Consider the following 25,289-nt stretch of genomic DNA (forward strand, 5'->3'; position numbering starts at 1 on the left):
AGAAGGAAGAGATTCTAAATTTTGACACTGCCCTGGTTTTTGAAAAGCATAAGCCAGTGTACGTTGAAATACAGAATAGATGCTCAGTCTTTTTAGAGTAAATCAGAACTGTGAGCCGATTAGGTATCTGTTTCGCACAAACACACAGCTGCTTACCAGACTCCATTTCCTACACTTCCAGGGCACAGGGCTGGGGGCGCCTTTGCCATTTCCAGGCCTGGGTTGTAAAAGCATCTCACCCAGCCCTGTGAGCTCTTTCCCCATCTGGCTACTTGAGCAGGACGGTCTGGGAAGATGACAGGCACACAACTGGAGGACCCTAGGCTCCTCCCTCACCACCTTGGTGGGGCTTTTAATAGGAAGGCTTTCATCATAATAAGCCATTGAGACCTAGGGGTGGTTCTGTTAAAGCAACTAGGGCTACTCCAGTAACAGTCAAATCTAATCACAAAAGAAAAAACTTGTTTATAGGGAGTAATGATTTAAACACTCTGGAACCAGATTACCTGAGTTCGAATCCTCACTTCAGCACCTCCCAGCTGTGTGACCTTGGGCATGTCACTTAACCTCTGTGTGTGTCTGGTCCTTGTTGTGTCACCTCCTAACCCTTCTCACTCCCCTACCTGTAGCATTCTGAGCTGCTCCCTCGTGGGGAAGGCTCAGAAGGAATAGCAGCATAACAACTAAAGCCCGGCAGTGCCTGCCTGTGGGGCAAAGAGGGCGATGTGACAGGTGTTTGGACGCCAAGTTACAGTGGGACAGTGTGACCCAAAATAAATGGAGGTGAAAGAGGACGGGTGTACAGTGACCTCTGTCCCCAGGGTTCTGGCTTCATCACGTGGTTAAGGGAGTGTCTTTCAGGTTTCTTTGTGAAGGCACTGCTTTCCCTCCTGCTTTGTTCTTTGGGGGTCGACAAGCCCAGTCTGCAAGCCTTGGGAGAGGGCGTTATGCCCCTCCTGAAGGAGTGGAGGGAGATTTGTCTCTTTTCCTCGTTATTGAGTCATTTATTTACATCACTATGGATTCATGGATATTTACTTTATCCTTTGCATTATAATCTCTCCTGTGAGTTGCCTTTTCACTCTCTTGACAGTGTCCTTTGATACATAAAAGCTTTTGTTTATTTTTTTAAATGTCTCATAGGTGGTTGAAAATAATGAGTATTCTCTAATTTGGTGGTGCAGAATTCTACATTTTCACTTTGTTCAAATTTTCTATACCCTTATTATTTTATAACTGATAAAAAAAACTGTTAATTTTCCCCTGTGATTATGGGTTTATCCTTATGTAAGTATCCTTATCCGGTAATGCTTTCTGTCTGAAAATCTTACTTTGCTGTTAATATAACTGGAACACATTTTCCTTTTTAAAAATTTATTTTTCAATTATGTTAACGTATATTAGTTTCAGGTGTAAAACATAGTGATTAGACATTTAAACATACCTTATGAAGTGATCACCCCGGTGAGTCTAGTATCCGTCCAGCACCGTATGTAGTTATTACAATATTAGTTTTTTAAAGATTTTATTTATTTTTAGAGAAAGAGCAAGGGATGGAAAAAGAGAAGGAAAGATGTGTGAGATCGATTGATTGCCTCTCACACACCCCATTTGGGGACCTGACCCACAACCCAGCCATGTGCCCTGACTGGGAATCGAACCTGTGACCTTCCAGCTCACAGGCCAGCACTCAATCCACTGAGCTACACTAGCCAGGGTATTACAATATTATTGACTATATTATCTGTGCTGTATTTCATGTCCATACAAATATTTCTATAACTGGCAATTTGTACTTCTAAATTCCTTTCACCCTTTTTGCCCATCCTTCCAACCCCCCTCCCGTCGGGTGACCAATAGTTTTTTCTCTGTATCTGTGAGTTTGTTTCCCTTTTGTTCGTTCACTTACTGTATTTTAAGACTCCACACGTAAGTGAAATCATATGGTTTTTGTCTTTCTCCGTGTGACTTATTTCACTTAGCAGAATACCTTTTAGGTCAGTCTACCCATATTGTCACCAATGGCAAGATTTCATTCTTTTTTATGACTGAATAATATTCTATTGTATATACATACCACCTCTTTGATAATGTGTCTGTCGATGTACACTTAGGTTGCTTCCATATCTTGACTATTGTAAATAATGCCGCAATGAACATAAGGGTGCATATATTTTTTTGAATTAGTGTTTTCAATTTCTTTAGATATATACCCAGAAGAGGAATTGCTGGGTCATATGGTAGTTCTTTTTTTTATTTTTTAAGGACCCTCCATGCTGTTTTCCATGGTGTTTGTACCAATTTATAACCCCACCAACAGTGCCGGAGGGTAGAGCACATTTCTTTGGGGCGGTATGTGACTGGTTTGTCCTTTCCCCTTTCTTCATTTTGCTTCTGTGTTATCTTTGTAGACGTGCTGCTTGCGGACAGCACGGAGCTGGAATCACCTTTGACCCCATCTGCGCGTCTTTGTCTTTAGCCTGGCAAGCCCTGTCCATCCGTATTTATTGTGATGACCGACGCAGTGGAATGGATTTATACCACCTCATTTTATGTGCCTTTGCTTCTTCCTCATCCTTTCTGCTGTCTTGGCGTTGATCTCTCTGCTCATCACTGCTGCTTAGATTCTGTACTTTCTTTCTGGATCCTTCACGGATTATGTTCTTTTGTAGTTCTTGCAGCAGCGAGTGGGAAACTCCTAATACTTATTTGTCTGAAAATCATTTTGCTCCCACTGCTTGAAGATATATTTTTTTCATTATTGCTGTGATTCTAAGGAACAACACTTAGTAGAAACACTGTGTAGAAAAAAAATCTAAAGGATTTAATTTGTCCTCATAGCAGGGTGAAGATTATGTGAATTTCTGTCTTTCACCACATCTGGAAAACCCCCAGTCATATTTAAACTCCTTCTGGAACTCCTATTAGTGGTGCTGGGCATTTTAATTTTATTGTCCACGTCCTTTAACTTCTCTCGTATTCTCCATTTCTTTACTTCCCTGCGATGCATTGTGGACACTTCCAGTCCACAGATTCTTTGGGTGCATCTAGTGTCATTTTTAGTTCACTAATTCTCTCTTCACATACATCCAATCTGCCATTCATCTATTAACTTTTTTAAAAGGAAGGCTTGTTTTGGTAAAATATCATGTATGTACAGAAAAAGTATATAAAACACAAATGTACAACTCCATTAAATATTTCCAAGTGAACATGTGTGTAACAATTACCCAGGTCTGGAAGGAGAAAGCTCCCAGCCTTCCCAGGAGCATTCCTGCCCCTCACAACCACACACCTTTCTTTCCGCCCTGTCACCGCCGTCCCGACTTCGTGAGACACATTCTTGCGTCCGCAGATGCAGACACCGGACCTGCCTGCCTCTGCCTGCCGCTTCGCCCCTGAGATGCCTCTGTGTCGTCGCCCGTGACTGCGGTTCATCCATGCTCGTGGCCTGCCATGTCTGAGATTGGGTTTCCAGTGTCTAGGCTGTTCTCAGTCCCTTTCCTTTCCTAGTCGCTATATGATTTCAATGACACAGAGAGCAAAACAGGCAAAGGCAGAGAGTTCCATATGAAGAGTCGTTGGGCCCCAGAATTACATGAAAGGTGAATGACCCACTTTTTCAGGATCCAAATGTACTTACTGTGGAATAAATCAGCAAAATACAGAATAATACATCTAGTATGATCCCATGAAAACATATCTTTGCACTTATGCAACCATACCCATACACATATTTGTTCAAATAACCCTAGAATTCTAGAAGGCCCGAGCTGTTGCCAATGGTCACCCCTGGTATGTGGATGGGGTAGGGTGCAGGAGGGTGGGAAGGCCAGTGTCGCATGGGAGGAGTTATGTGGGCAGATACCCTCATGTTTTACTTCTCCCTTTGCTTGCTTATTTGTATATTTTCCAATAAAGAATCCTTTTTTTTTTAAGATTTTGTTTATTTATTTATTTTTTAGAGAGGGGAAGAGAAGGAGAAAGAGAGAGAGAAACATCAATGTGTGGTTGCTTCTCACATGGCCCCCAGTGGGGACCTGGCCCACAACCCAGGCCTGTGCCCTGACTGGGTATCGAACCTGCAACCCTTTGGTTCACAGCTCGTGCTCAATCCACTGAGCTACACCAGCCAGGGCAAGAATCCTTTTTTTTCTAAAAGAGTATCAGTGAAAGTCATACTGTCTGAAGAAGAAAGGAATGAGGCTTTGCTTTGGGCTGTGGCAGGCGCCCCGCCAGGCTGTCCTCTGCTGTGCCCTGGTGACTGCCGTCACCCTTGGGGCACAGCTGAGCCGACACATGGCCATCCTAATCCTCTCTTGTGTCTTTCAGACGCTTTCACGGCTGGTTTCCAGTTCACGGAGACATGACTTTAAATGGCAATGCCCAAATTCAAGATGACACGCTGATGGCGAGCAATGCCGAGTGGGGCTGTTGGCCCCTGGGACTGCCCCTGGGGCACAGGGAACATCCAGAGTGAAGGGAAAATGTGCCCCGGGAACCAGACGGAGTCCCGACCTCCTCATCTCCCCGAGAGAGGGGGTCAGGGAAGGGGCAGCGGGAAGCGAGGTGGACAGGCAATTCCTGGGTGAAGGGGCCCCCTGCAGTGATCAGGGGCTGCCCTTCCGGCTTCGGCTTCCCCGACCTCCGGTCACACCCCAGCAGCCCGCTTCTCAGGCTGCATCTGCCGCCAGAGCCCCTTTGCCCGTTACGAGCAGTAGCTGCAAGAATGTGATAATGATCTAGAGCTTACTATGTAGGCGTCCATCGCTGTGCTCACAACGACCTTGCACAGGGGACTCTGTCCCTGTCCTCATCTTACAGATGAGAACAGAGGCCCACAGGTGAGAGCTGGCTGGCAGTGGCAGTAGAGCCATCCCACCCGGTCTGATGCCCCGGGCCACACTCTTAGCCTCTATACTCTGAGGCAGGCACCGTTATGAGGTGACGCCAGAGTGAGCAGGCATGGCTTGGCCACTCTATGCAGTGAAAAGCGACAGCCACTGGCATAGGACAGTTTCCCTTTGGGCTCTGGCCCTGGACAAATCCCTTTCCCCCTTTGAGCCTGGATCCCCATCTGTAAAATGGGGCAATACTGCTCTTCTAGGGTTGGACTGACAATCAGAAACTGGATAGGCAGAGAACCTACTACCAGCCCCAGTGCTGAGGCACCCAATAAAAAGCAGCCACCCTCATCATCCTCATTGTCACTTGGACGAAGACATTCCTTTCTCTCTTCTTCTTAATGAGCTACTCCTATTGGAAACCAGGACAAGATCTCGCCTGGGGCCCACTCAGAGTGGTGGGCAGAAGGTAGGACATTAAGGTCATTATAAGGGCCCCACTTTGCTCCTGTCCTGCAAGGCGCCCAGGGAGGTGCCCCCTTCTTTCCACCCCCACGGCCACCTCCCTAGCCCTGGCCTTGTTCCTGGAAGTCTTCCTTCAATCTGTACTCCCCTGCAATCTGTGCCCACATAGCAACCATGGAGACCCCCCACTCCCCAGCTCGAGAACCTCCCCCACTTTCTGAGTGCAGCCCACCCCAACCTGGCCTTCTAAGGAGTCACCACCTCCTGTCACAGAGCCCTCTCCCTTCTCTGGAACACCCCGCACCTATGACAAGTCTGCGCCTCCCCAGCACATGCTGGTCCCCTGGCCGGGAATGCACCCGCCTCCCACCCTCTTCCCTGATGGACCCTTACTCCCCCTCCGAGGCCCCGCTCCAATCCTCTGGGACTGGACGTTTGCACCCAGGGTCAGGGACCCTCCCCTGCCTCACTGCACTGTGCTCCTCAGGTGCCGATGGGCGGGCTCTAGGGAAAAGTGCGGTGATTTACCGCCTTACAAATCTGTCTTCCCCACTATCTTTTCCTGCTCTAGGTTGGGGTCTGGGCTCCTCTGCCTCGGGCTGTCACAGAGTCTAGCACATAGTAGGTACTTAGTAATTATTTAGAACATGAATAGATAAAGACCAGCTGCATCTTGGGAAAGGGAAAAAACTTTCTAAACCCCACATTTGGGGACTACTGAACCTGGTGGCCGTTGAGGCCATTGCAATAGGTACTGTGTGTGAAGGCCCTTTTGAAACTGTGAAGTGCGGCCCAGAATCTCAGCTCCGGGTGTTCTCCGACCTCTGAGACTGGGGTGTTGGAGCTTCTGGTCTCCCGGGCTACAGATCCTCGGACTCCGGGAGGTTGCGGACCCAGCCCTGGGCCACCCTGTTGAAGTTGGGTCTGAGGCGGAGGAGTTCCAAGCCACTGATGAGCTCCGGGATGAAGGGGGTGCCTGCCCTGGACATGGTCTCCCCTGCCAGGGGTCCTCCGAAGGGCATGGGGGTTCTGGGGAGAGAAGAGCAGCAGGAGAGGTGGGCTGGGAGAGGCAGCCCACTGACATGGGGGTCATGGGGTGGGGCCCTCCCTGCCTCTCTCCAGGCCTTAGTTTACCCTTCTGTACAGCAAAGTTGTGTACGAAACCAGGTTTCTCCAGCCCTGTCCCTACTGGGGATACCTTGTTACTTAGAAATAGCAGTGACATTTTCAGAATTTGAATTGGCTTGTCCTAAGCAAAACTCTAGGCTTCTATAAGTAAGCTCTTGCAGGCAGTAGAGTTGGGACAGATTTTTTTCCTCTGTCTTGTCCTCTCCCCTGAGAACAACATGGCGCCAGCTGCAGAGGAAGGAGTGAGTGAGAAAGAGCAGAGAAAACCGGGGAAGTGCGGGTCACGGCAGCCCTGCACTGCTGACCTGTAAGGCAGGCGAGAAAAAATAACTTGACAACGGGGCGGATTCTCACTCGGGGACTGCTGCTGGGGGTGGGGGTGGGGCGCAGTGGCCTAGCTCCCTTGGAGGACAGTTTAGCGGGGTCCTTTAAACCTGCAAACGTGCAGATGCTGCCGACCAGCAGCTCCGCCTGCAAGCGCGAGGCTCTGGGAAGCACGTGCACGTGTGCACGAGGAAGCAGGCGGGAGCGGCGACGAGCCAGAGACGGCCCACTTGCTGTTCACTGGCAGGGGGATGGACACGGTAAACGTAATTCCGTCACATGCTGGAATACCACACAGAGGCTTAAAGGGAACAAAAAGATCTACATGTACTAAGTAGAGCTAAAAAGCATAGTGTTGAGTGAAAAAAGCAAGCAAATTACAAAAAGAAATGTAAAATATTAACACGCACACACACGTACACACAACACAACGCTATCCCCCTGTGACAGCGGCTTCCCGAGAGTGTGCTGCGGCACATGAGTGTGCCACAGGCAGGTTTAGCACTGCGCTTCCCGACCAGTCAGGGCACTGCCCTCTTTCCCTTAGGATGTCAAATAAAAGTGACAACAGCCAACACAACAATAGCCACCTGGCATGAATGAATCAAAATTACACCTTTTTTTTTGTCAGATCAGCAAAAAAATACATATTTTTGGTATACCACAGAATTTTAGCAATGAGCTTATGGTGCCAGGAGATGAAAAAGGTTGAAAATTGCTGCCCTGTGGGTATGTAGCTGCCCCTAGAAAATGTTCTGGAAATGTCCATACCAACCTGACAGCAGTGTTACTTTTGAGAAGGAAACTGGGACTGGGGACTGTGAACAAGGGAATCCTACCTCTATTTGTAGTTGCATAGTTTGTTTGTTTTTAAGAGACTGTAAGTATGGGACTTGAAAACTATTTTTTAATTTTAAGGAAAAGAAAAAGCATTGTGCGTAGGATGTTTTCCCATAGTCTGGGGCCAATGAGAAGAGGAGAGTGCTTGCCCCTGCGGCAGAAAAGCGAACCTGGGGCCAGAACCTGGGCTCCAGCCAGGGCCAGGTTGCTGCCGGGACCACCCCAGCTGTGGCAGCAACAGCCAGGCCCCGTGGGGACAGGCTGGGAAGTTTTGAAGCCTCACAGTGGGGTCCTTGACCGGGAGCCCAGAACCCTGGCTCCCGAGCTCAGCTTGGCCACCAACACTGCTGCTCCTCCTCACTCCGCCTCAGCTGGCCCTTCTGCCCCAGAACGATCTGGGCTCAGGGGTCCCCGAGACCCGCCTTCTGCTGGTGAGAATGTGCCTTGGGCTGTCACAGGAGGTGTCAGATGGATGGGGCTGCAACCTGAGCTGGCCAGCCTGGAAGCTGGCTGTCAGGCCTGAATGTCTGCTGAGGGTTTTAAATAGCTGGGGAGGCAGGGTCTGCGGGCCCCAGGAGGTGAGAGAGCACAGTCCTGGCTGGCAGGAAACCCCAGAACATCTGCCAGTGGCTCGTGGCTGCCACAGCGCTGGGGTGGGGGAGGGGACACAATTCTTTCCGTTGGGGCCCTCCTTGGCTTTGAGGGCCGTCACATCCCGCCCCCCAGCAGTCTCTTCTCAAAGCCCCTCGCCCCCAGTTCCTGCAGCCCTCCCTCAGAGGCCCGCTCTCCAGGCCCAGCCAGGCCCCGCCCTGCCACAGCCTTTGTGAGGGACACGGTCTGCACGCCTGGTCTGAGCAGGTGCCGGGACGGCTGGACCTCGCGCGGCCTCCTCTCTGGGGACCCTCCGCGCTCACAGGCACTGCAGTGAGGGCCTGTTTCAGAGATCGCGTCAGGCTGAGGAGGCCAGTGCAACTGAAGTCCACGCCCCAGGCCAAGGCCTTCCTCCAGTGCCGAGTTCCTATCCTGGCTGCTATGATCTGTTTTGGGGCTCTCAGTGCAAAAAGTTAAATATATCCCTTTGTTCCCCATTGGTTTCTCCAGTTAGCATTTCAACCTGTAAACAATAATAATAGCCACCCTTGTTTACTGAGAGCTTATTACTCGCCAGAAACTTTGCCTATGGCTTCTCACACCATCCTCGCAACAATCTTATGAAGTAGGCACTGTAGCAGTCTCATTTTACAGATGGGGAAATGGAGGCTCAGAGAGTTTGAGTCACTTTCGTAAGGTCACACAGCCAGGTGAGCCAGAATTTAAACCCCATGCTCTAAACAGCACAAACCACTCCACTGTGGCCCTCGCTCCCTGCTTTGGGGCAGCGTCCACGCCGTTTCCCAGATCACTGATGAAAATGAGAAAAAGGCTGAGCTCTCTAGGACCGGTGGGATCTGGGGCCCCCACCCGGGAAGGATGCACACCTCGATGTGCATGGAAGAGGTGGCACATGATAGCGATGGAGGGCAAGAAGCCAGGCTCTGAAGTCAGGCGGTCCAGACTTGGGCCCCGGCCCCGGCCTGCTTCCTTGCTTTGGAACCTTGGGCAGGTTGTGGATACACCTGGGCTGGTCTCTTCACAGGCAGAACAGGAAAAACTGTAGCACCGGCCCCGCCCTGCTGTGGGGAGAATCCAACAGGATGTGTGGTGCATTCCCTGTACATTTACTGAGCACCTACTCTGTGCTAAGGCAAGAGTTCTCGTAAGTTCTAGCAAGAGCTCCATAAACGTTTCAGGTACAGCCTGGACCACAACAAGTGCTCAGAAAATGCAGCCCCTGGAGTGGCCGTGACTGGCACCTGTGCACCCTCCTGCGGTCTCTCCAAGCTGCCCACCCTGCCTTACTTGTTGAAATTTCGGTACTCTGCAGGGCTGGGGGTGTGACTTCGGCCATCTCTCTGGAAGTCCCGGCAGCTGATGAACTCCTGCCACGGGCAGCGGTAGCCCTTGGGGATGACTGTGTGGTTGAACTTCTCTGGCGGGATGCTCTTGAGTGGCTCAGCATAGCCTAGAGGTGGAGCAGGGCACGTGGCTCCTAGGACCCCAGGACTGCATTCCCTCCGCCCACCCGTGGGTGCGTTTAGGGGAGGGAAGACTGAAGCTGAGAATGGGGAAGGGGGGGATGTGACACCCAAAGTTGATCCAGCGAAGGGTACCCTTCCCCATCCCTGGAAACAAGGACTGGAGCAGGGGAATCATGAGTTGGGGTACAGATCCCAGTTTCCACTGGGACTCAAGGTTGCTGTGTGACCTGGAGAGCCATGCTGTTCCTCTTTGGTCTCGTGTTAGGTCTGTGGCAGGTGTGTGTTTGGGCAGGGAAGGGGATGGACTAGTTGCTCTCTGGGCTCTCTTCTTGCCCTGCTGTGGAGCACACCCACCCCACCCCACCCCACCCCAAAGTTGATCTTGGTCTTGGACCTGAAGGCCACTCACCTGGTGCCAGGGCGCTGGGGCTAGGGGCGCGCTCTGCCTGGGGAGCTGCGGGCTGGGCGTCTTCGGGGTCCCCAGGTGAGGCCGGGAAGATGTGGAGCTCGGAGCGGTAGTTCTGATCCTGCGGGCCGTTGGCAACCTGGGCACAGGGTGGGCGCTGAGAGGCGGCGGACAACGGCCTTGGGGTCGCCAGGCCCCATCCCCAGGTTCCCCTGCTCCGGGTCCCCCTTGATGCTCACCTTCCCCTGCTGCCCTGTTCCTGCCACCTCCCCCTGGGCGCTTCCACCCACTGTCTGTGCAATTTGAGTAGCAAATAAGCAGCAGGGAAGCCAGCTTGGCAAGGGGCCAGAGGTCACCCTCCACTGAACAAAGGGGGGCACGTGATCCTAGCACTCACCTCCCAGGGTTTTGGCAGGTATGAGTTAATAGTGCAGAGCCCTAAACCTGGTGCTGGGGCAGAGCAATGCTCTCTCTATGTTAGTTGCTACTATAATATTAACTCTGGGCAGATAACCTCCCCGAACCTCAGTTTCCTTCTCTGTGAAATGGAGATTATGATGCTAATAATATCACTTTTTGAGCAGAAAAGGAGTTTATGACACGTAAAGTGATTAGCTAGCCGTGTCTTAGGCACGTAGCAAAAGCAGGCATTCTGTCATCGTTATTATTCTGCCATCCAACTCCTTCCCAGGGGCTGCCGTCTCGCCCAGAAACTGGGCGGAGCAGCGATGAACCGCCCTGTGCCCGTCAGAAGTGCCTGGCACTGCCCGCCGCCTTTCTGAAGCCTGAGGATAAACCACCCTCCGCCTCCTTTCTCCAGCAGCCGACTGTTCCCCAGCCTTTCCCTCCTTCCGGTGGCAAGAAGAGAAAAAGGCATTCTGTGTTTTCCATCTTAGATCAAGTCTAACCTAGGTCTTGCTTGCTGCACATTCAGCCCAGAGCACAGGACCGCTCGCTCGTCACTACTGTTTGCAGGAGCCAGGGCCCCTTGCTCCGCAGCTCCTCCTGCCCGCTCCACTTTATGTTTTGTACCCAGAGCGAGGCGCCTGAAGAGGTGACAGTGTCCTGGGAACCCACAGCAAGGCAGGGGCCCAGTCTGATGGGAATGTCACAGCCTCCCCGTAGCTGGAGCATGAGGGGCTCGCTCTTCAGGGGCCAAGGGTCCTCACCTTGGCTCACTGTTTGGGTTTCGGGAAACCACCGACCTTCTCTGGGCCTCGGTTTCCCTGCGAGCACAGTGGAACTTACCGGCCGCTGGCTGGCTGCAAACTCAAAGGTGAATTTCTGCACACGGCGCTGCCTCTTCTGGAAGAGGAGGGATCCCCGGTTGTTGCGCAGCGACAGCTCCTCCATCATCAAGTCCTGGGGCACACTCAGCTTCTTGCCCAGGTCCAGCAAAGGAGCTGTGGGGGAGGCCAGAGGGAGCTCTTACTGCCTAACACTCAGGTCGTTGGGAGCCACCTCAGGGCACCTCCTCGCAGCACTGTGCGCTGTGTATGAGAATCCGGCTGCTCCCCACACCGGCCAGCACCGAGCGTCATCATTCAGGGGACTCTGCCCACCTGGGGGGCAGAGGTGACGCCTCAGAGTTTAATTTGCACAGTCGGCACTCAGTGAAATTGAGCGCCGTTTCACGGGCTCTTTGGCCGTTTGTATTTCTTTATTCCGTGGGTTTCCTGGGCAGCTCTTTGCCCACAGAGGTGGAGGTGGAGCGAAATGGTTGGATTCTAGGCATCTTTTAAAGGTGGGCCTGGGGTGGGGGTGAGAGAGAGAGGGTGGAGGTTGCTGGCGAGATTTCTGGCCTGAGTCGCTGGGAGGACGGAGCGGCCACCCCTGGAGACGGTCTGGAGGGTCTGGAGGAGGAGAAGGTGTGGGAGAGCCAGGAGCTCAGTTTTACACGTGTTCCCTTAACTTTGGGATAGCCTCTTATGATTGTGAAACATTATCCATGTGCATTGAAGAAAGTGAGAAAATACTGATATAAGAGAAAGAAAAATACCATTTTTATACCCCTCCGAGATTGCCACTATTAACATCTTGGTATATATCATTCGATGCCTTTTTTAATGACTGTATGTTCATATGTGAGTTTTTCACCGAAATGAAATCATAGCCTCCGTGCTTTGTAACTTCTTCAATCAACTAAAGATCTTCACCTTCCCAAGTGAACTAATTTTTGTTTTCTATAATACCCACTCTGTATTTAAAGCCCCTTGATTTTCTCCAAAGCTGGGCATGCATCCGAGTGGAGAGTCCCGTGCCCCTGGGAGAAGGCTGACCTGGGGTGACGGTCGGGGCATCGTGGCTGGCAATGGTATTGGCTGTGTTTGTTGTTTTCGGGGAAGAGCATCGCGTTCCCTTCTTTTCTCACAGTTAGGACCGTAGTGGGTTTACACCCTGGGGTCCCCAACATTTAGACCGAGGAAGCGAGACTGAGGACCTGGGGGCCAAGCAGGGGCACCCAGCGAGGCAGAAGGAAATCTAGGGTGCGGTGTCCAGGAAACTGAATGATGGACGTGTTTCGGGGGAGGTGGGGTGACCCACGGAGTCACGGGCTGCTGGTGTGTGGGGTGAGGTGAGGGCTCCGTGGGTCACGATCTTTACTAACGTGGTTACTCCTGGTGATCCTCACAGGGGCAGTTGTTGGGGAGTGTTTGGGTGGGAAGGGCTTTTTGGGAAGAGTTCCAGCGAACAGGGACAGAGGAGCAGTTGACCACACCACGAGGAAGCAACAAGCCACATCCAGGCGGTGGAACCTTCCACAGGGCAGCTGGCCTGGCTCCTTCAGAGGAGTCAATGCCATGGGAAGATAAGTGAGGGTTGTTTTAGATTAAAGGGGACTTAAGAGACATGGCAACCAAATAAAAACAGCGGCCCTTGTTTGGATCTTCACTGTAACAAAACAGAAAATGGGAGAAGGCCGACTCTGGGACTGGTTATTGGGCAGTATTCTATCAACACTGCTCATTTTGTCCTTCCATGTGCTACTATCTTTGTGGCATGTAGGGACATGTCCTTTTTATGCTTTTCATGGATTCAGAAGTATCCGGAGCATGAAGTGACAGGCAATTTTGGATTTGCTTTGGATTCCAGGAATAAGAGGAGGGCCACAGGGATTTGCACTCTGTACTTTTATGTGTGTTTGGAAGTCACCTTGATGAGGTACTAAAGAGAGCGGAAGAGAGGAGGGGAAGGAAGTAGAGACGGCTGCTTCTAGGGGCCGTGCTCTCCGAGGCCTTGGCTAGAGGCGGGTGTGGAATCAAGAGGGATATTTGTTTGCTTGCATGTTTGTTTTTGAAGACGGAGAAATAACAGCATGTTTGTGAGCTGACGGGAAAGTTTAACAGCGCGATGGACGGAGAGGGGTTCTTGAACTGGGGAGAGGGAGGGGGTGCAGTTGGTGCCCACCCAGAAGGGCGGGCTTCAGACGGGGGCAGGGAGGCTCACCCACCACAGCAGGAAAGAGAGCTGAGCATGTGGGCCCCGGGGACAAGCGAGTGGACAGACGTGGAGGGGGCGGCCCACAGATGCTCCCCCTTCGGTGACTGGACTTTCCTCAGTGAAAGAAGAAGGAAGGTCATTCGCTGAGAAGGAAGATGGAGGGGGAGATACCGGGGGCTTGAGGAGAGAGGGTGCCAAAGTCGCCTGACAAGCAGAGTGACTGGGCCAGGTCAGAGAGACGGGAGTGGTCCCCAGGCACCCCTGAGGCCGTTCAGGGGCTGGGACTCAGTCCATTCATGGCTGGACTCCTACACGGTCTTTTCTAAAAGGAGGTTAAGGGTTTTTTTCATTCTTTCAGCAAAATTAGAGAAAGTGCCGTGTACACGTTGAGGGCAGAGAGAAATCTATTGTAGGTCCAAAGCGGGGAAAGTAAGTTTCAGAAGAATTTGTATTCTAAGGTCCCACTCATATATTTTATTTTATTTATCTTTTAGAAATAATTTCTTTTTTTAAAAGATTTTATTTATTTATTTTTAGAGAGAGGGTAAGGGAGGGAGAAAGAGAAGGAGAGAAACGTCAATGCGTGGTTGCCTCTCAGGCTCCCCCACCGGGGACCTGGTCTGCGACCCAGGTGTGGGCCCTGACTGGGAATCAAACCAGAGGCCCTTTGGTTTGCAGGCTGGCACTCAATCCACTGAGCCTCACCAGCCGGGGGCTCACTCATATATTTTAAAAAATAAATATATGCTCATGCACATATTGAAAAACCTGCAGGGAGATACACCTAATATCAGCAGTGATGGCTTATGGGACATGGGAAGGGGGGGGGCTGGAAATTGCACTGGTTTTTCTTTTTTTAACAAGAAAATCTGTTGCACATGTAAAAATATAAAAAGACTATACATAAATTCATAACAACAATGGTGTTTTTATTATTATTCCTCTACAGTGGGTATCTTTTGGTAGCAAAGCCATGAGTTTTTTTCTCTTTCTACTTTTCTTTAGTTTCAAAATTGTCTTTAATTATTATGCTAGCTGTAGTCAACGGTTTACGTATTCCAGTCTGGCATAAATGATGTGTGTCGGTATTTGGGGGTCTAATGAGTTACTCAGGCCCAAGAAGAGGGAATGCAGGGCCTGGTTCTTCCAGTTAGAGTGTCAGCCCTTCACGAAGTTTGTGTGTGTCAGCACACGGAATCATGGAATCATGGGATAAGAAAAAGAGACGAGACTCCAACAAAAGGAGGCCAGGACACACAAAATAGGTTAAAAGGATGACTCACGTATAAAGCCATTCAACATGATTAAGTGCTTCTTAGGAGGCCAAACCTAGCAGTGGTCTTAGGTGAGGGTTTATCAGAGCTCAGTTCACGGCCCCCAGCACCCACCCCCTCAGCACCCCCATATCCCCAGGGGAATCACCTGGGTGCTCGTCTGAAAGGCGAATGATGGCTCCCTCCCCAGGGCCACTGAATCAGAATGCCTGGGGTGGCCGCTGCAAATCCACATTTTAAGCAACTTCATGTCACTATGATTCACACAAAAGTTTAAGAGGCCTCACTTAGTTGAATTTGTTTTTAAAATACTTGAAATGCTCTAAAGTAGGCCAAATAAACAGACTTTAAAATTATGACAAGAGCTCTGGAAGAGGTCTTATAAAGTTGATAAACATGTATTTTAGATGATGTATTCATTGGACGAGTCAGCTTCTAAATGAAACAGTCTGAGCTTGGTTGGGTAGCCTGCTCTCGCCACCCCGCCCCACTCTCCCTCACCCCTCGTCTCCCGGCCCAGGGGCTCCGTGGGGTGCGCGGTTCCAATAAGCAAGGACAAGCTTGTGGGGAGCATGGGGCTCCAGTTCAGGCTGGACCTGGGACCAGAGCCTGCAGAACTCCGTCGGGGACTGAGATAAGGACATAGCTGGGGCCAGGCCTGGTCGAGGGCCCAGGCGGCAGATTTCCCAGGCACTCCCTCGGGGCTGACCTGGAACTCACACCTGTTTTTGTAGGCCTGGGGCCAGCAGGCCCGAGTGGCTGCAATCTGGGACCAAGGAAGAAAGATGGGGTCTGAGGAACGCTAGAGGGCTGGGTCCGCCTTACCTGGTCCAGTTTGGTCGCCCATGGCAGCCATCACTGGCTCCTTCTGCTCCTTGGGGATCATCCTGTAGATGAGACGATCCATGAATGGGCCAGGCCGCCTCCACTGCCCTCCCAGATCTCCTCCAAGTCCCTGGCCCATCTGACTCCAGCCCACCCCAAAGCCTCAGGCAAGGGCTGTCTGAGCTGGAAGGGCCTTTGGGGCTTCTCTGTGCAGAGGAGGATGCTGAGGTCCACGGGGGTGGGGGAGATGCTCAGTCTTTCATACACTAGAGAAACACTCTCTCTTCAGGGGTAGTAGTAGCTGGGGTGCTAAGGGTGGGGAAGGTGGGGGTCTCCAACTGTTTTTTTCTGCTGACACAGGGGAGCTCTGATCAGAGGCTGAAAGAGGTGGGAGGGGGCACATGGGGTCGGGGTGGGTAGCCTGGGGTGACATGGTGGTCTGCAAGGCTGGCCCTCCCCCGTTGTCCCCAGTACTTGGTACTAAGGCTTGAGGGCACAGGCTGATCCAAGGAAGCTGAGAAAATCATCACTCCCTTCCTCTGCTCGGGGCTAACTTTCATGATGCTCTCTTTTATTTTAATAATATTTTCACTTTTAAATGATAGTTGACATATAATATTATAGAGTGATCAGGCATTTATACCACTTATGAAGTGATCACCCCAATAAGTCTAGCACCCCATGATGCTCTCTTCTTCCTCACCCCTCTCTTTCTCCTCCTCCATGTCCCCATTTGTATCTCCTGGAACTTTCCAGGAAATTTACACATAAAATGAGGTCCAGAGTCCCACCAAGCCTCTGCAGGCTGCAGGTCCAGATCCCCTAACTGGTCCCCCAGAGAGAAGACAGAGCCCGTGAGCCCCCTGACCGACCACAGACCCCTGTGCCCATCTGCTTTGCTTCCGGGTTTATTCCACATTCCTTCCTTAGAAAAACCATCTGCCTCCACCCGTCCCCGACGCCCGCTCCCAGGCTAGATTGGCGGGCGCTGAGCTGGGTGGCCTGGCGTCTGCTCGGTGGCCAAGACTCCCTCTGTAATCGTCGTGAGCAAGTTGCTTTCCAGCTCTGTGACTCAGTTCCCCCCTCTGTAACATAGGGGGTTGGGCTAGATCACGGGGTTCCATGGGTGGGCTTCGAGAGCATCCACAACCCCCTAAAACTGGGTGCAAACATGAGCAGTCGGCATGAGTTTGGGGTGAAGGCCACGAGATGGCTGAGAACGTTCCAGCTGCGACCACCGAGGACTCCGCAGTCTGCAGGTCTGCGTCTTGATGAACACCGCCCACCCCTCCAACACACACAGAAATTCACAGATGTTCAGACGGGCCCCTCATTTTCCAGCCTGGGACCCTGCTTCCCTCCACCACCTAAAGATTTGGGAGTCCTACGCAGAGCCATTACCTATTCCCACCTCTAATCCTAGCCACCTCCACCCCATTTAACCTAGAGTACCCTAGGGCTTGGATCCCTTCCTGCTCCAGCTCAGGATCCAGGTCTCCCCGAGGCCCCACACTCCCCAGACCCTCTGCAGGCCCTTCCTCTGCTTGGACAGAACGGAGCTTTGCAAATTGGCTCACCCCTTCCGCCCACTCCCCACAACTCTGCAAGTTCCCCTCAGATTCTGGTACCTGAGAGGTGAGACCACAGTGGGCAGAGAGAGTGTGAGACCCTCAAGATTAACACCTCTGTCGGAAAGCTGCGAGTCGAGTGGTCGGTGTTCCTACTGCGGTCAGGCGGTCAGTGAGCGGAGCGTGCCCTGCAGTCAGCTCCAGCCTCAGCTGACGAGAATCCTTCCTGCCTCGTCGTGGCTCACAGCCTTATTTCGGGCTGCAACAGGATCCAGGGACAGATGCTAAAAGCACCAGGCCCCAGGGAAGACAGGTGCCCCAGCAGCAGGCCCTTGCCGACAGAAGGGATTGGGTGCACGTGTACACACACACGTTCACATGCACACACCAAAGTCACCTGGAAATGCTGCGAGTCTCCAGTCACTTGAGCTTGCTAATTGTATCCTCAGTGCCTAGAAAGGGGCCTGATGGGATCACCACAGATATTTGTTGGATGGATGGATGGGTGGATGGATGGATGAATTGTCCTTCAGTATCTTTGTTCAATTCACTTATTCTTTCTTTCCTGCCTTCACTTCTTCCTTCTTCTTTCCCTCCTTCCTCTCTCCCTTCCTTCACCTTCTCACATTCTCTGAGCCTCTCTCTCTGGACTGAAAATAAATGAAGCAGGACTCCGTGCTGAACTCAGCCGGGCCCAAGTCAGGCCCGTAAATAAGCCTTTGAGATGCATGATGGGAAATGCTCAGGGAGCATCCAGGGGAGGGTGCCATCAGCTTGGCCTGGGGGTGGGGAAGGCTTCCCAGCGGAGGAGACATTTGAGCTGGGCCTTGAAGGCTGAGTGGGAGTTAACTGGGCAGAGAGAGGACACAGGAACTGCAGGCCAAGGCCGAGTCACGTACGAGGAGGGTAGGGGGTCGGCAAGTAGAACCAGAACTGGGAGGAGGGGGAGTGCTGAGAGATGAGGCCAGGCAGGTGGGCAGGGGCCAGATCGTGTCAAGCTTGTCAAAAGGCAAGTGTGCTTTATAAAGAGCCGTTGAAGAGTTTAAAGTGGTGACGTGGAGTGGTCAGGCTGGCATTTTTCCAGAGATGTCTCTGGCTGCCGTAGGGAAAGTGGAGGGGAGGGAGCCCGATGGGAGGCAGGCCCTCACTGTGGTCAGGGGAGGGGTGGGGGTGGCTGGACGGGGCATTAAGCGGGGCATCTGCAGGAGGAGAGGGGCTTAGGGGTACTGGGGGGGTCCCCGGGTGCTGGTGAGAGACCGAGGGCCGAGGTGAGGGGAGGGCCAGTCCAGGGTCTGGCTCAGGCAACTGAGGAAGGCAACAGGAGAGGAGCATTTAGGGTGGGGGATGGGGCAGATACTGAATCCATCTGGGATGGACCTACTTTGAGGTGCCTGGGGACTAAGATAGGGAGGTAGGGGGATGCTGTGTTCAGGGGAGGTTCCAGCTGAAGGTAGAGAGTGAGAGGCACACCAGCCACTGCCATGGAAAGGCAGGACCAGCAGGGCTGCCCTGGGTCCAGGGCCAGGAGCAGCTGCACCTGGGTGATGGGGCACTGTGCAAGGGCATATATGTCTGACAACATCTTGGGAAGACGCCTGGATGCTGCTGTGGACCACCTGAGCTTGGCTTTCTGCCACTCAAGTTCCTCTGTTCATCTCTGCAGGGTGTGAGCTTCCAGACAGGAAGGTGAGGAATGATCCCAGGGCAGGTGTGGTCTTCCCTGGGAGTGAGGTCACCATCGCCTTCTCGGGGCAAAGGATGCCCCCATCAGGAGAGGAACATTTTGGTGGTCGGGGTCCTGAGGTCACTAGGATTGTCTGGACTTAGAAGTGGTCTCCTCTTCCTGCCTAGAGCCCTGATTTGCCATGAGGAAGTAGTCCCAGAGCCCTGGGTCCTGCTGCAGCTTGGGCCTGCACGCTCCAGTGACAGTGCCCTGTGGTCAGGGTCTGGGCCAAACCACCCGGACACATCACCTAGCCCAGCTCACTCATTTCACAGATAGGGAAGCTGAGGCTGAGAGAAGGGGTAGGCTTACCCCAGGGCACCGGCTAGTAGGAAATAGGACCTGGATTTCAGCTCAGTGACTTCTTTGGTGGCCTGGAGTTTTTCCATTGTTCCCTTTCTCTCCTCATGGTTGCTCCTTCCCATGTGTGTTACACATTCTCATCCATCCGGAGTCCCAGGGACGGTCCCATGGTTGGGGAGAAGGGAAGGGCTTTAGACACAGCTGAAATTGACCCAGGAGACAGAAGGATGCAGGAAGCATTTATTTAGGGCCAGAGCTGAATTCTATAGGAGGCAAGAGACAGGACACAGGCAATCTCTAGTGGGTTAGAGGAGAGGGCTGGGGAAGAAGGCAGTGAGATGAGGGCACAGCCAGGCAGAACCGCAGCTTTCTAAGGCTGCCTCCTGCTGGCTCTTTGGGGATATACAGGTAGAAGTAGATACTCTATGCCACGGCATTAGCCAGTGGCCTCAGCGTCTCTTCTCTGAAATAGGCCTTAGCCCATCTTCCATACTGCAAGGGACCCTGAAGCACATGGGATCTTTGGTAAATGTGGTCACTCATCAATGACCAAGCTGGACCACCCGCTCATCTTCCTACCAACAGGGCCTTTGTTCCCAAACCTTAGACCCTTGGCACCCGCTGGGATCCCTTCTTTATTCCAAGCACCCCACCCACATCCTGACCCCCAGCTTCCTCTAGCCTCACTTAAGGGTTCCAGATCTAACAAGTAATTTTGGGTTAGGGTAAGTCTATCCCTAACCCCACGTAACACTCTGTCCTTCATCTTTAGCAACATCCTAGTTTCCTATGCACCTTTGATCCTCAGCCAATTCCAATAACCCTCCCCCACCTGCACCCCTGCACTTAATATCCTAAAGCAGATATTCTGAACCTCTAGAGGGCACCACCAGCCAACTCTGGAAACGGTTGAACTACGGCCTCCTTCCCTAATACTGTAGAATGCGTTTCAAGACTGGAAGAGTCCTCAGAGGTCATCTGAGCCAAACCATTTTCTACTAGAAGCTCCTCTATGCATCCTAGCCACTGCTTGCATCCCTGCTGTAACAAGGAACTCTTTATCTCCCTCTTTCCATGCAGGCAACCTCAAACTCAGGGCCATCAGGTAAAGCTGCAGGCTAGCAGAAAGCTCCATGTCCCGCTGAAAGGGCTGCCATGAAAGGGCCCAAGAGGGATGGATGGGTTGGAGGCACCTAGAGTATTCCTGGAGGCTCAAGTCCTGGGCCTGGGGGCAATCATTGCCTTATAGCGCTCTTCTCTGGCTGCAGATAAGATGCCCTGGGCAGCCTAAGCTGGGGTGGAGAAAAGCATAGAGGGATGTGGGAGGAGGAATCTTCCCGCCTCTTCTCTCCAGAGGAGCCGGGCACCTTGAGCTGGCCTGGGAGACCTCTCTAAAGGTCACCATGGTAAAAATAGAGCTTGTCTGGGCAGGGATGGAAAACAGCTGCTACTGCTTGGGACTTGGAGCCAGGAAGGCAGACGGTCAGGCCGGGACCTGGGCAGGGAACTTAGGCCTAGGATCTTTTGAACACACCCCTCATTTGCCAGACTCCAGAGAGCAGAGCCAGGAAGGGAGGGAGGAGTGTGGAACCCTGGATGCAGCAAGTACAGGAGTTCAGATATACAACACCCTGCCTTCTCCAAGGCGTGTGTGTGTACTGATGGGAGGGGCATTTAGAAGCTTGGAGATTGCTTCGGCCAAAGTCCCATTAAGCAGGTGGGAAAGCTGAGGGTCAAGGAAGGGTCTTGCCCAGGTTCACACAAGGGCCGAATGATAGAGTTGGGGCTCTGTCAGTACCCCACCCTCAAGCCCAGAGCTCTCCTTCCTGGCCCCTTATTTCTAGGGCTGTCCAAAAAAGCCAGACCCCTTGGGGACATGGTGCTGAAGTATCCGAAGTTTGAGGACTCTTCTTTCCGGCTGGGCCCTCCCGTGGTGGAGGATGCGTTGGGGGCGGGGGAGGTTTTAGGTGGTGCAGGAGGCCTCGGCGGGGAGGCTGCCACGCTTGAGCCTCAGGCTCCCGTTCCACCCGCGGGGGCAGATGTTGTAGCCGAGGATGCCGGGCGACTTCGCCCCGGAGTCCTCGGAGTCGAGGGACACGTCCGAGTCCGTGGGTGAGCGGCGATAGGGGAAGGGCCTGGACGGTGCGGGAAGCGGGCTGCGGGGGCTGGCACAGGGCGACGGCCCAGCCAGCAGCGGACCCCGCTGGATCGGGGCGAACGTGGCCCCAGGGGTGGCTGCCGGGCCGGGGCGGGCAGGCTGCGGCGAGCGCATGCGCGGCGGCGGCGGCGGGGGCGCCCTGGGCGGGGAAAAGGGCCGCAGGCTCTCTGCACCCGCCGGCCGCGGGGAGGCGCTCTTGCGCCGGGCCGCGTTAATTATGTTTCGCGCCAGGAGAGCCTGCAGCTGGCGGCTGGGGGGCCGCACCTCGGTCTCAGATCGTTGCGGGGATACCGAGCGCTCGCTCCACGAAGGAGACATGGGTGGCGGCGGCGGCAGTGGCGGGGGGCTGCTCATGCTGCTCCCGCGGCCGGGCTCCCACGGCCGCGGGCTCACCCAGCCGTCCAGGCTGCTGGGGGGCCGGGACGCGCCTGGCGTCCAGGGTGGGGAGGTGGGCAGGCTCTCGCGGCGGTCCTGTGGAGAGAGCAGAGACGGTGGGGGCAAGCGTTAATGTTGGGGTTTTCCATACCGGAATTTCGGAAGGGTTCGAGTTTGATTTGTCCATTGTACAGTCAAGGAAGCCAGCGATCAAAGTCGGGTAGTGACTACAATAAAACGTAGGTGTCCCCACTCTCAGTCCAGATGCTTGAAAAAGCCCATGATGCCTGGCCCTGGGCTTAACAGGGAGGCAGGTGACTGGTGGTTAAGAACCCTCGCTTTGGAGACAGACCCTTGTACTTTCGGAATGAACTTGGGCAAGTCACTTCAACAGCAGAAGCAGCTGGAAACTTCTGGACTTCATTTTCCTCCTCTGTGAAATAGGGTCTCATATCAGCATGTTACCATGTGGGGTTGTTGTGAGAATTAAATGAGATAACTAATGTGAAAGACTATTCATGTGTTAGAAGATCTCCTGGAAGAAAGAAAGTGCTCCCTAGATGTTCGTTGCCATAAAGAAATGCTGGAAGGACTCACATGAAACTAAGCAAAGCGGTTCTTTAGGAAATGGGGTGAGCCTGGCAAGGTGTAGAGCCACAGTGGTGGGAATAAGGCTTTTAGTGCATTATTTTTTTTTATGTAAGTTTAGGTTTTTGAACCACATAGATGTAGTATCTATTAAAAAAATAAACAAAAACATCGATCATTTTTTTAAAGGTTGGACTTAAGACAAAGGCCTTCTCAGCCCCCACCCCATTGCAATGGTCGCCTTCTAATTTTTCCTTGGGTGCCTTGAATAGGGAGTAAGTTCCCACCGACAGATGGAAAGAAACACACAAGGAAGTTGGGCCATTCCTCCCCAGGCAGCATGTTCCCCTCAGGGGACTTCTTGCCTGTATGGGGTGTAGGGGGCGGGGACTGTGGACGTCTTTGAGGTTATGAAGCACTGCTCTGCACCACATTCGTTTCCTACCTACTTAGGGACTTTCCAGTCCCCAAAGTTCAGCCTCATGCTCTGTCTCTCACTAGATCCTCACAACAGACCGGGGAGGTAGCTGGCATCATCACACCCATTTTACAGTGATGAAGATGAAGTTCAGAGGTGTAAATAACTATCCCATATGTTCTGCCCACTAGGAATATGTGTGTGTGTGTGGCTATTTATTGCTTGAAGGATCGCATTACACTTCATTTGAACTGGTATGAAAGGGCAGGATGTGGGCTCCATGCCTAGTGTGTATCTGCTAGATCATCCAACTGTTCACCCAATCAGATTCCAGCAAGAAACCAGTCCACTCAGCCTTCAGTCCAATCCAAATTCACCACCAGTCATCCCTCAGAGTCCAGAACTAGCCAGTCCATTCAGTGCCTCCTACTCAATCAAAACCTAGAACCATTCATAACCATTCTCTAATCCAATCAGTAGTCACAGCCAAGCCATTCAACCTCTCATTCAATCAGAATCTAATTTCTCCCAATCAAAAAGAAGCAATAGACAAAGTATATGTTTTCTTCAAGGTAGCAGCTGCTAGATGAGCAGACTTAAAATTTGAGCCCATTAACCTGAAGAGCAATGCTGTGCAGGAGTTTTTCATGGGATGGTCATGCTGGAGCGACCCGAGACCCCAGTTGTCAAATTCAAGCTCTGTACGGGATCCACCCCTTGTATTCCCAAGTTCATAGTTGTGTATATGTAAGCCAGAGATACCAGGAGGTGCTCTATCCGTGCGACATCCCAGGAAGCTTGCGGTCAGCCCAGCTGAGGGAAGTGGGGCCAAGAGTTCATGGTCAAAGCCCATCAACAGCAACCTGGACTCTTCAGCCAGAAGAGTAGGCTGAGGCAGGGGGTGCTGTGTGAACTGTTGGAAATCTCTAAGGGTCTGCTTTCTCTGCCTTTGGTGGCCACAAGGGGAAGGCTAAGGCCAGCAGCAGGTGGGAGGAGTAACAGGACCAACTGCTCAAGCCTGGACTGGAATGTGGGGGGCAGTGGTGAGTGGCTGCTCATCACTTGGAGGTGGGCCAGAGCCTGACCTCATCGGAACTTCCATGACTGGATACTGACTCTGTGTGTGTGTGTGTGTGTGTGTGTGTGTGTGTGTTGGGGGGGGGGCGCGGGGGCGGAGGAAGGGTGCACAAGACCCTTCCAAAAGGCTGTGGGAAATCAGAGCTGCTCATTTTCTGGCACAGATCTCAATGCACCAGTATACACCAGAACTCCTGTGAAGTACACAGGGCTGAAAACTCCGAAAGTGCGCCCACTTACCCCAGCCCCAAAGCAGGGCACGTGTGTGGGGCGAAGGCACAAGGAGAGCAGAGCCAGACGGGAGCTGGTAGCTCCCGCACTGCCTTCTGTAGTCCTTCCATTGCATGGAAGGGGAGACTGCGGCCCTGGGGCTGTCTGGGGCCGCACAAGGAGTTGGGTGCAGACCTGGGACTAGACCCTAGTTCTGACTCTCAATGGCGGTTTGTTCCTCCCCACCTGGGACAGAGACCCAGTGTTCCGCAGAGGCAGGCAGTGATGAGTGTGGGATGTGGCCAGATTTAGACAGCAGGGAGAGGAGGAGGAACCTCAGGGAACCCGAGAGTTTGTGCTCCGGCTAAAGGCACGTAAATTCCACTGTGAGAGAACTCAGCACCCTGAACCGTAAGAGGTCGTGGGTTTTCCCCATGCTCTACGGCCTTTTTGGCAAAACTCTGAAGGAAGGAGAAAGCAGAACAACGTGTTTTCCATGGGGTTCTGGTTTCCGGGGAAGAAGGAGGGCACCTCACTTCCCAGCCAGCACACATCTATACCCACGGGTGATCCAGACACACAGCAGACGCAGGCAGTACGGGAGACACACCGCGCATCCACACACAGTAACGGAGCTGCCCCGCCCCACTTCCCAGGCCAGAATCGGGGAGGAGGCAGACAGCCCTCACTGCAGCCAGCGAGCACGGAAGAAAGAAGGAAGCAAGGCAGATTTGAGGCAGAGTGTATTGAGAACAGGAGAGAAAACAAAGTTGAGGGGAGAGCTCAGCCAGCCTGGCCACAGGCACTGCAGGATGGAAGGTGGGCTCTTCCATGCCGGCCCTCGGGAGTCGAAGAGAACAGGGGTTCGGGGGCAGGGGCTTCACTGTGTCCCGGGAGGGGGCTGGTGTGAAGTTGCTGAGCTCACTCATGCCTCCTACATGCCCCCGCATTCCGGGTAGAATGCACTCACTGGGAAGGCACCCCCTGTTCCCATGGAGATGAGCCCAGAGCTCAGGAAAACTGCAGGCTCAGCCCAGCATGGGCACCGCCTCCACCACCCCTCTCCCCACTGGGGAGCCCAGAAATAGGGCTGGGAAAGAGAAAGTGGGTGGTGCTCAGGCCCAGCCTTGGGGAGCTTCCATCTGAATTCTACCTCTTGTGTCTATATTCTCTCAACCCCCACAAAGCCTGGTTTTGGGGGGCTGTAACACATCAAAGCTGTCAGAGGGGATGAGGCTCTCAGA

At 52.8% G+C, this 25,289-nt stretch overlaps 2 protein-coding genes across 4 annotated transcripts in view; both read right to left on the reverse strand.

Annotated features, from left to right (window-relative positions):
* Positions 1–4,054: 4,054 nt before the first annotated feature.
* On the reverse strand, positions 4,055–17,792 carry MYOZ3 (myozenin 3). 3 transcript variants are annotated; one of them, XM_045818708.1, is made up of 6 exons: positions 17,591–17,792; positions 15,626–15,687; positions 11,334–11,488; positions 10,089–10,224; positions 9,501–9,663; positions 4,055–6,338 (listed from the first exon to the last, which is right to left on the reverse strand). In XM_045818708.1, the coding sequence occupies exons 2-6, from the start codon at positions 15,684–15,686 to the stop codon at positions 6,170–6,172; spliced, it is 684 nt and encodes a 227-aa protein (XP_045674664.1). In that variant the 5' UTR covers position 15,687; positions 17,591–17,792; the 3' UTR covers positions 4,055–6,169. The 3 variants fall into 3 exon arrangements, with proteins under 3 accessions (XP_045674664.1, XP_045674656.1, XP_045674646.1); XM_045818700.1 differs by having other exon boundaries at positions 17,254–17,792; XM_045818690.1 differs by lacking the exon at positions 17,591–17,792 and having other exon boundaries at positions 15,626–15,705.
* A 1,653-nt stretch (positions 17,793–19,445) lies between these two features.
* The window catches only part of SYNPO (synaptopodin), a 35,965-nt gene continuing 30,121 nt past the window's right edge, over positions 19,446–25,289 (reverse strand). The window contains exon 3 of the mRNA XM_045820350.1: positions 19,446–21,848. Coding sequence (XP_045676306.1) covers positions 21,183–21,848 — 666 coding nt within the window. The 3' untranslated portion in view covers positions 19,446–21,182. The remainder of the gene's footprint in view (positions 21,849–25,289) is intronic.

This window comes from Phyllostomus hastatus, unplaced genomic scaffold, assembly GCF_019186645.2.
Source record: "Phyllostomus hastatus isolate PE091 unplaced genomic scaffold, TTU_PhHast_1.1 phas_contig_150, whole genome shotgun sequence".
Classification (NCBI taxonomy): domain Eukaryota; kingdom Metazoa; phylum Chordata; class Mammalia; order Chiroptera; family Phyllostomidae; genus Phyllostomus; species Phyllostomus hastatus.

Excerpts from the sequence above, each read along its gene's own strand:
- MYOZ3 (XM_045818708.1), bottom strand. The coding sequence starts at position 15,686 with ATGATCCCCAAGGAGCAGAAGGAGCCAGTGATGGCTGCCATGGGCGAC. Across the intron at positions 10,225-11,333 it reads TTGCAGCCAGCCAGCGGCCG|GTTGCCAACGGCCCGCAGGA; the intron begins GTAAGTTCCACT and ends CCCTGTGCCCAG. Across the intron at positions 6,339-9,500 it reads GAGTACCGAAATTTCAACAA|AACCCCCATGCCCTTCGGAG; the intron begins GTAAGGCAGGGT and ends TTCTCTCCCCAG.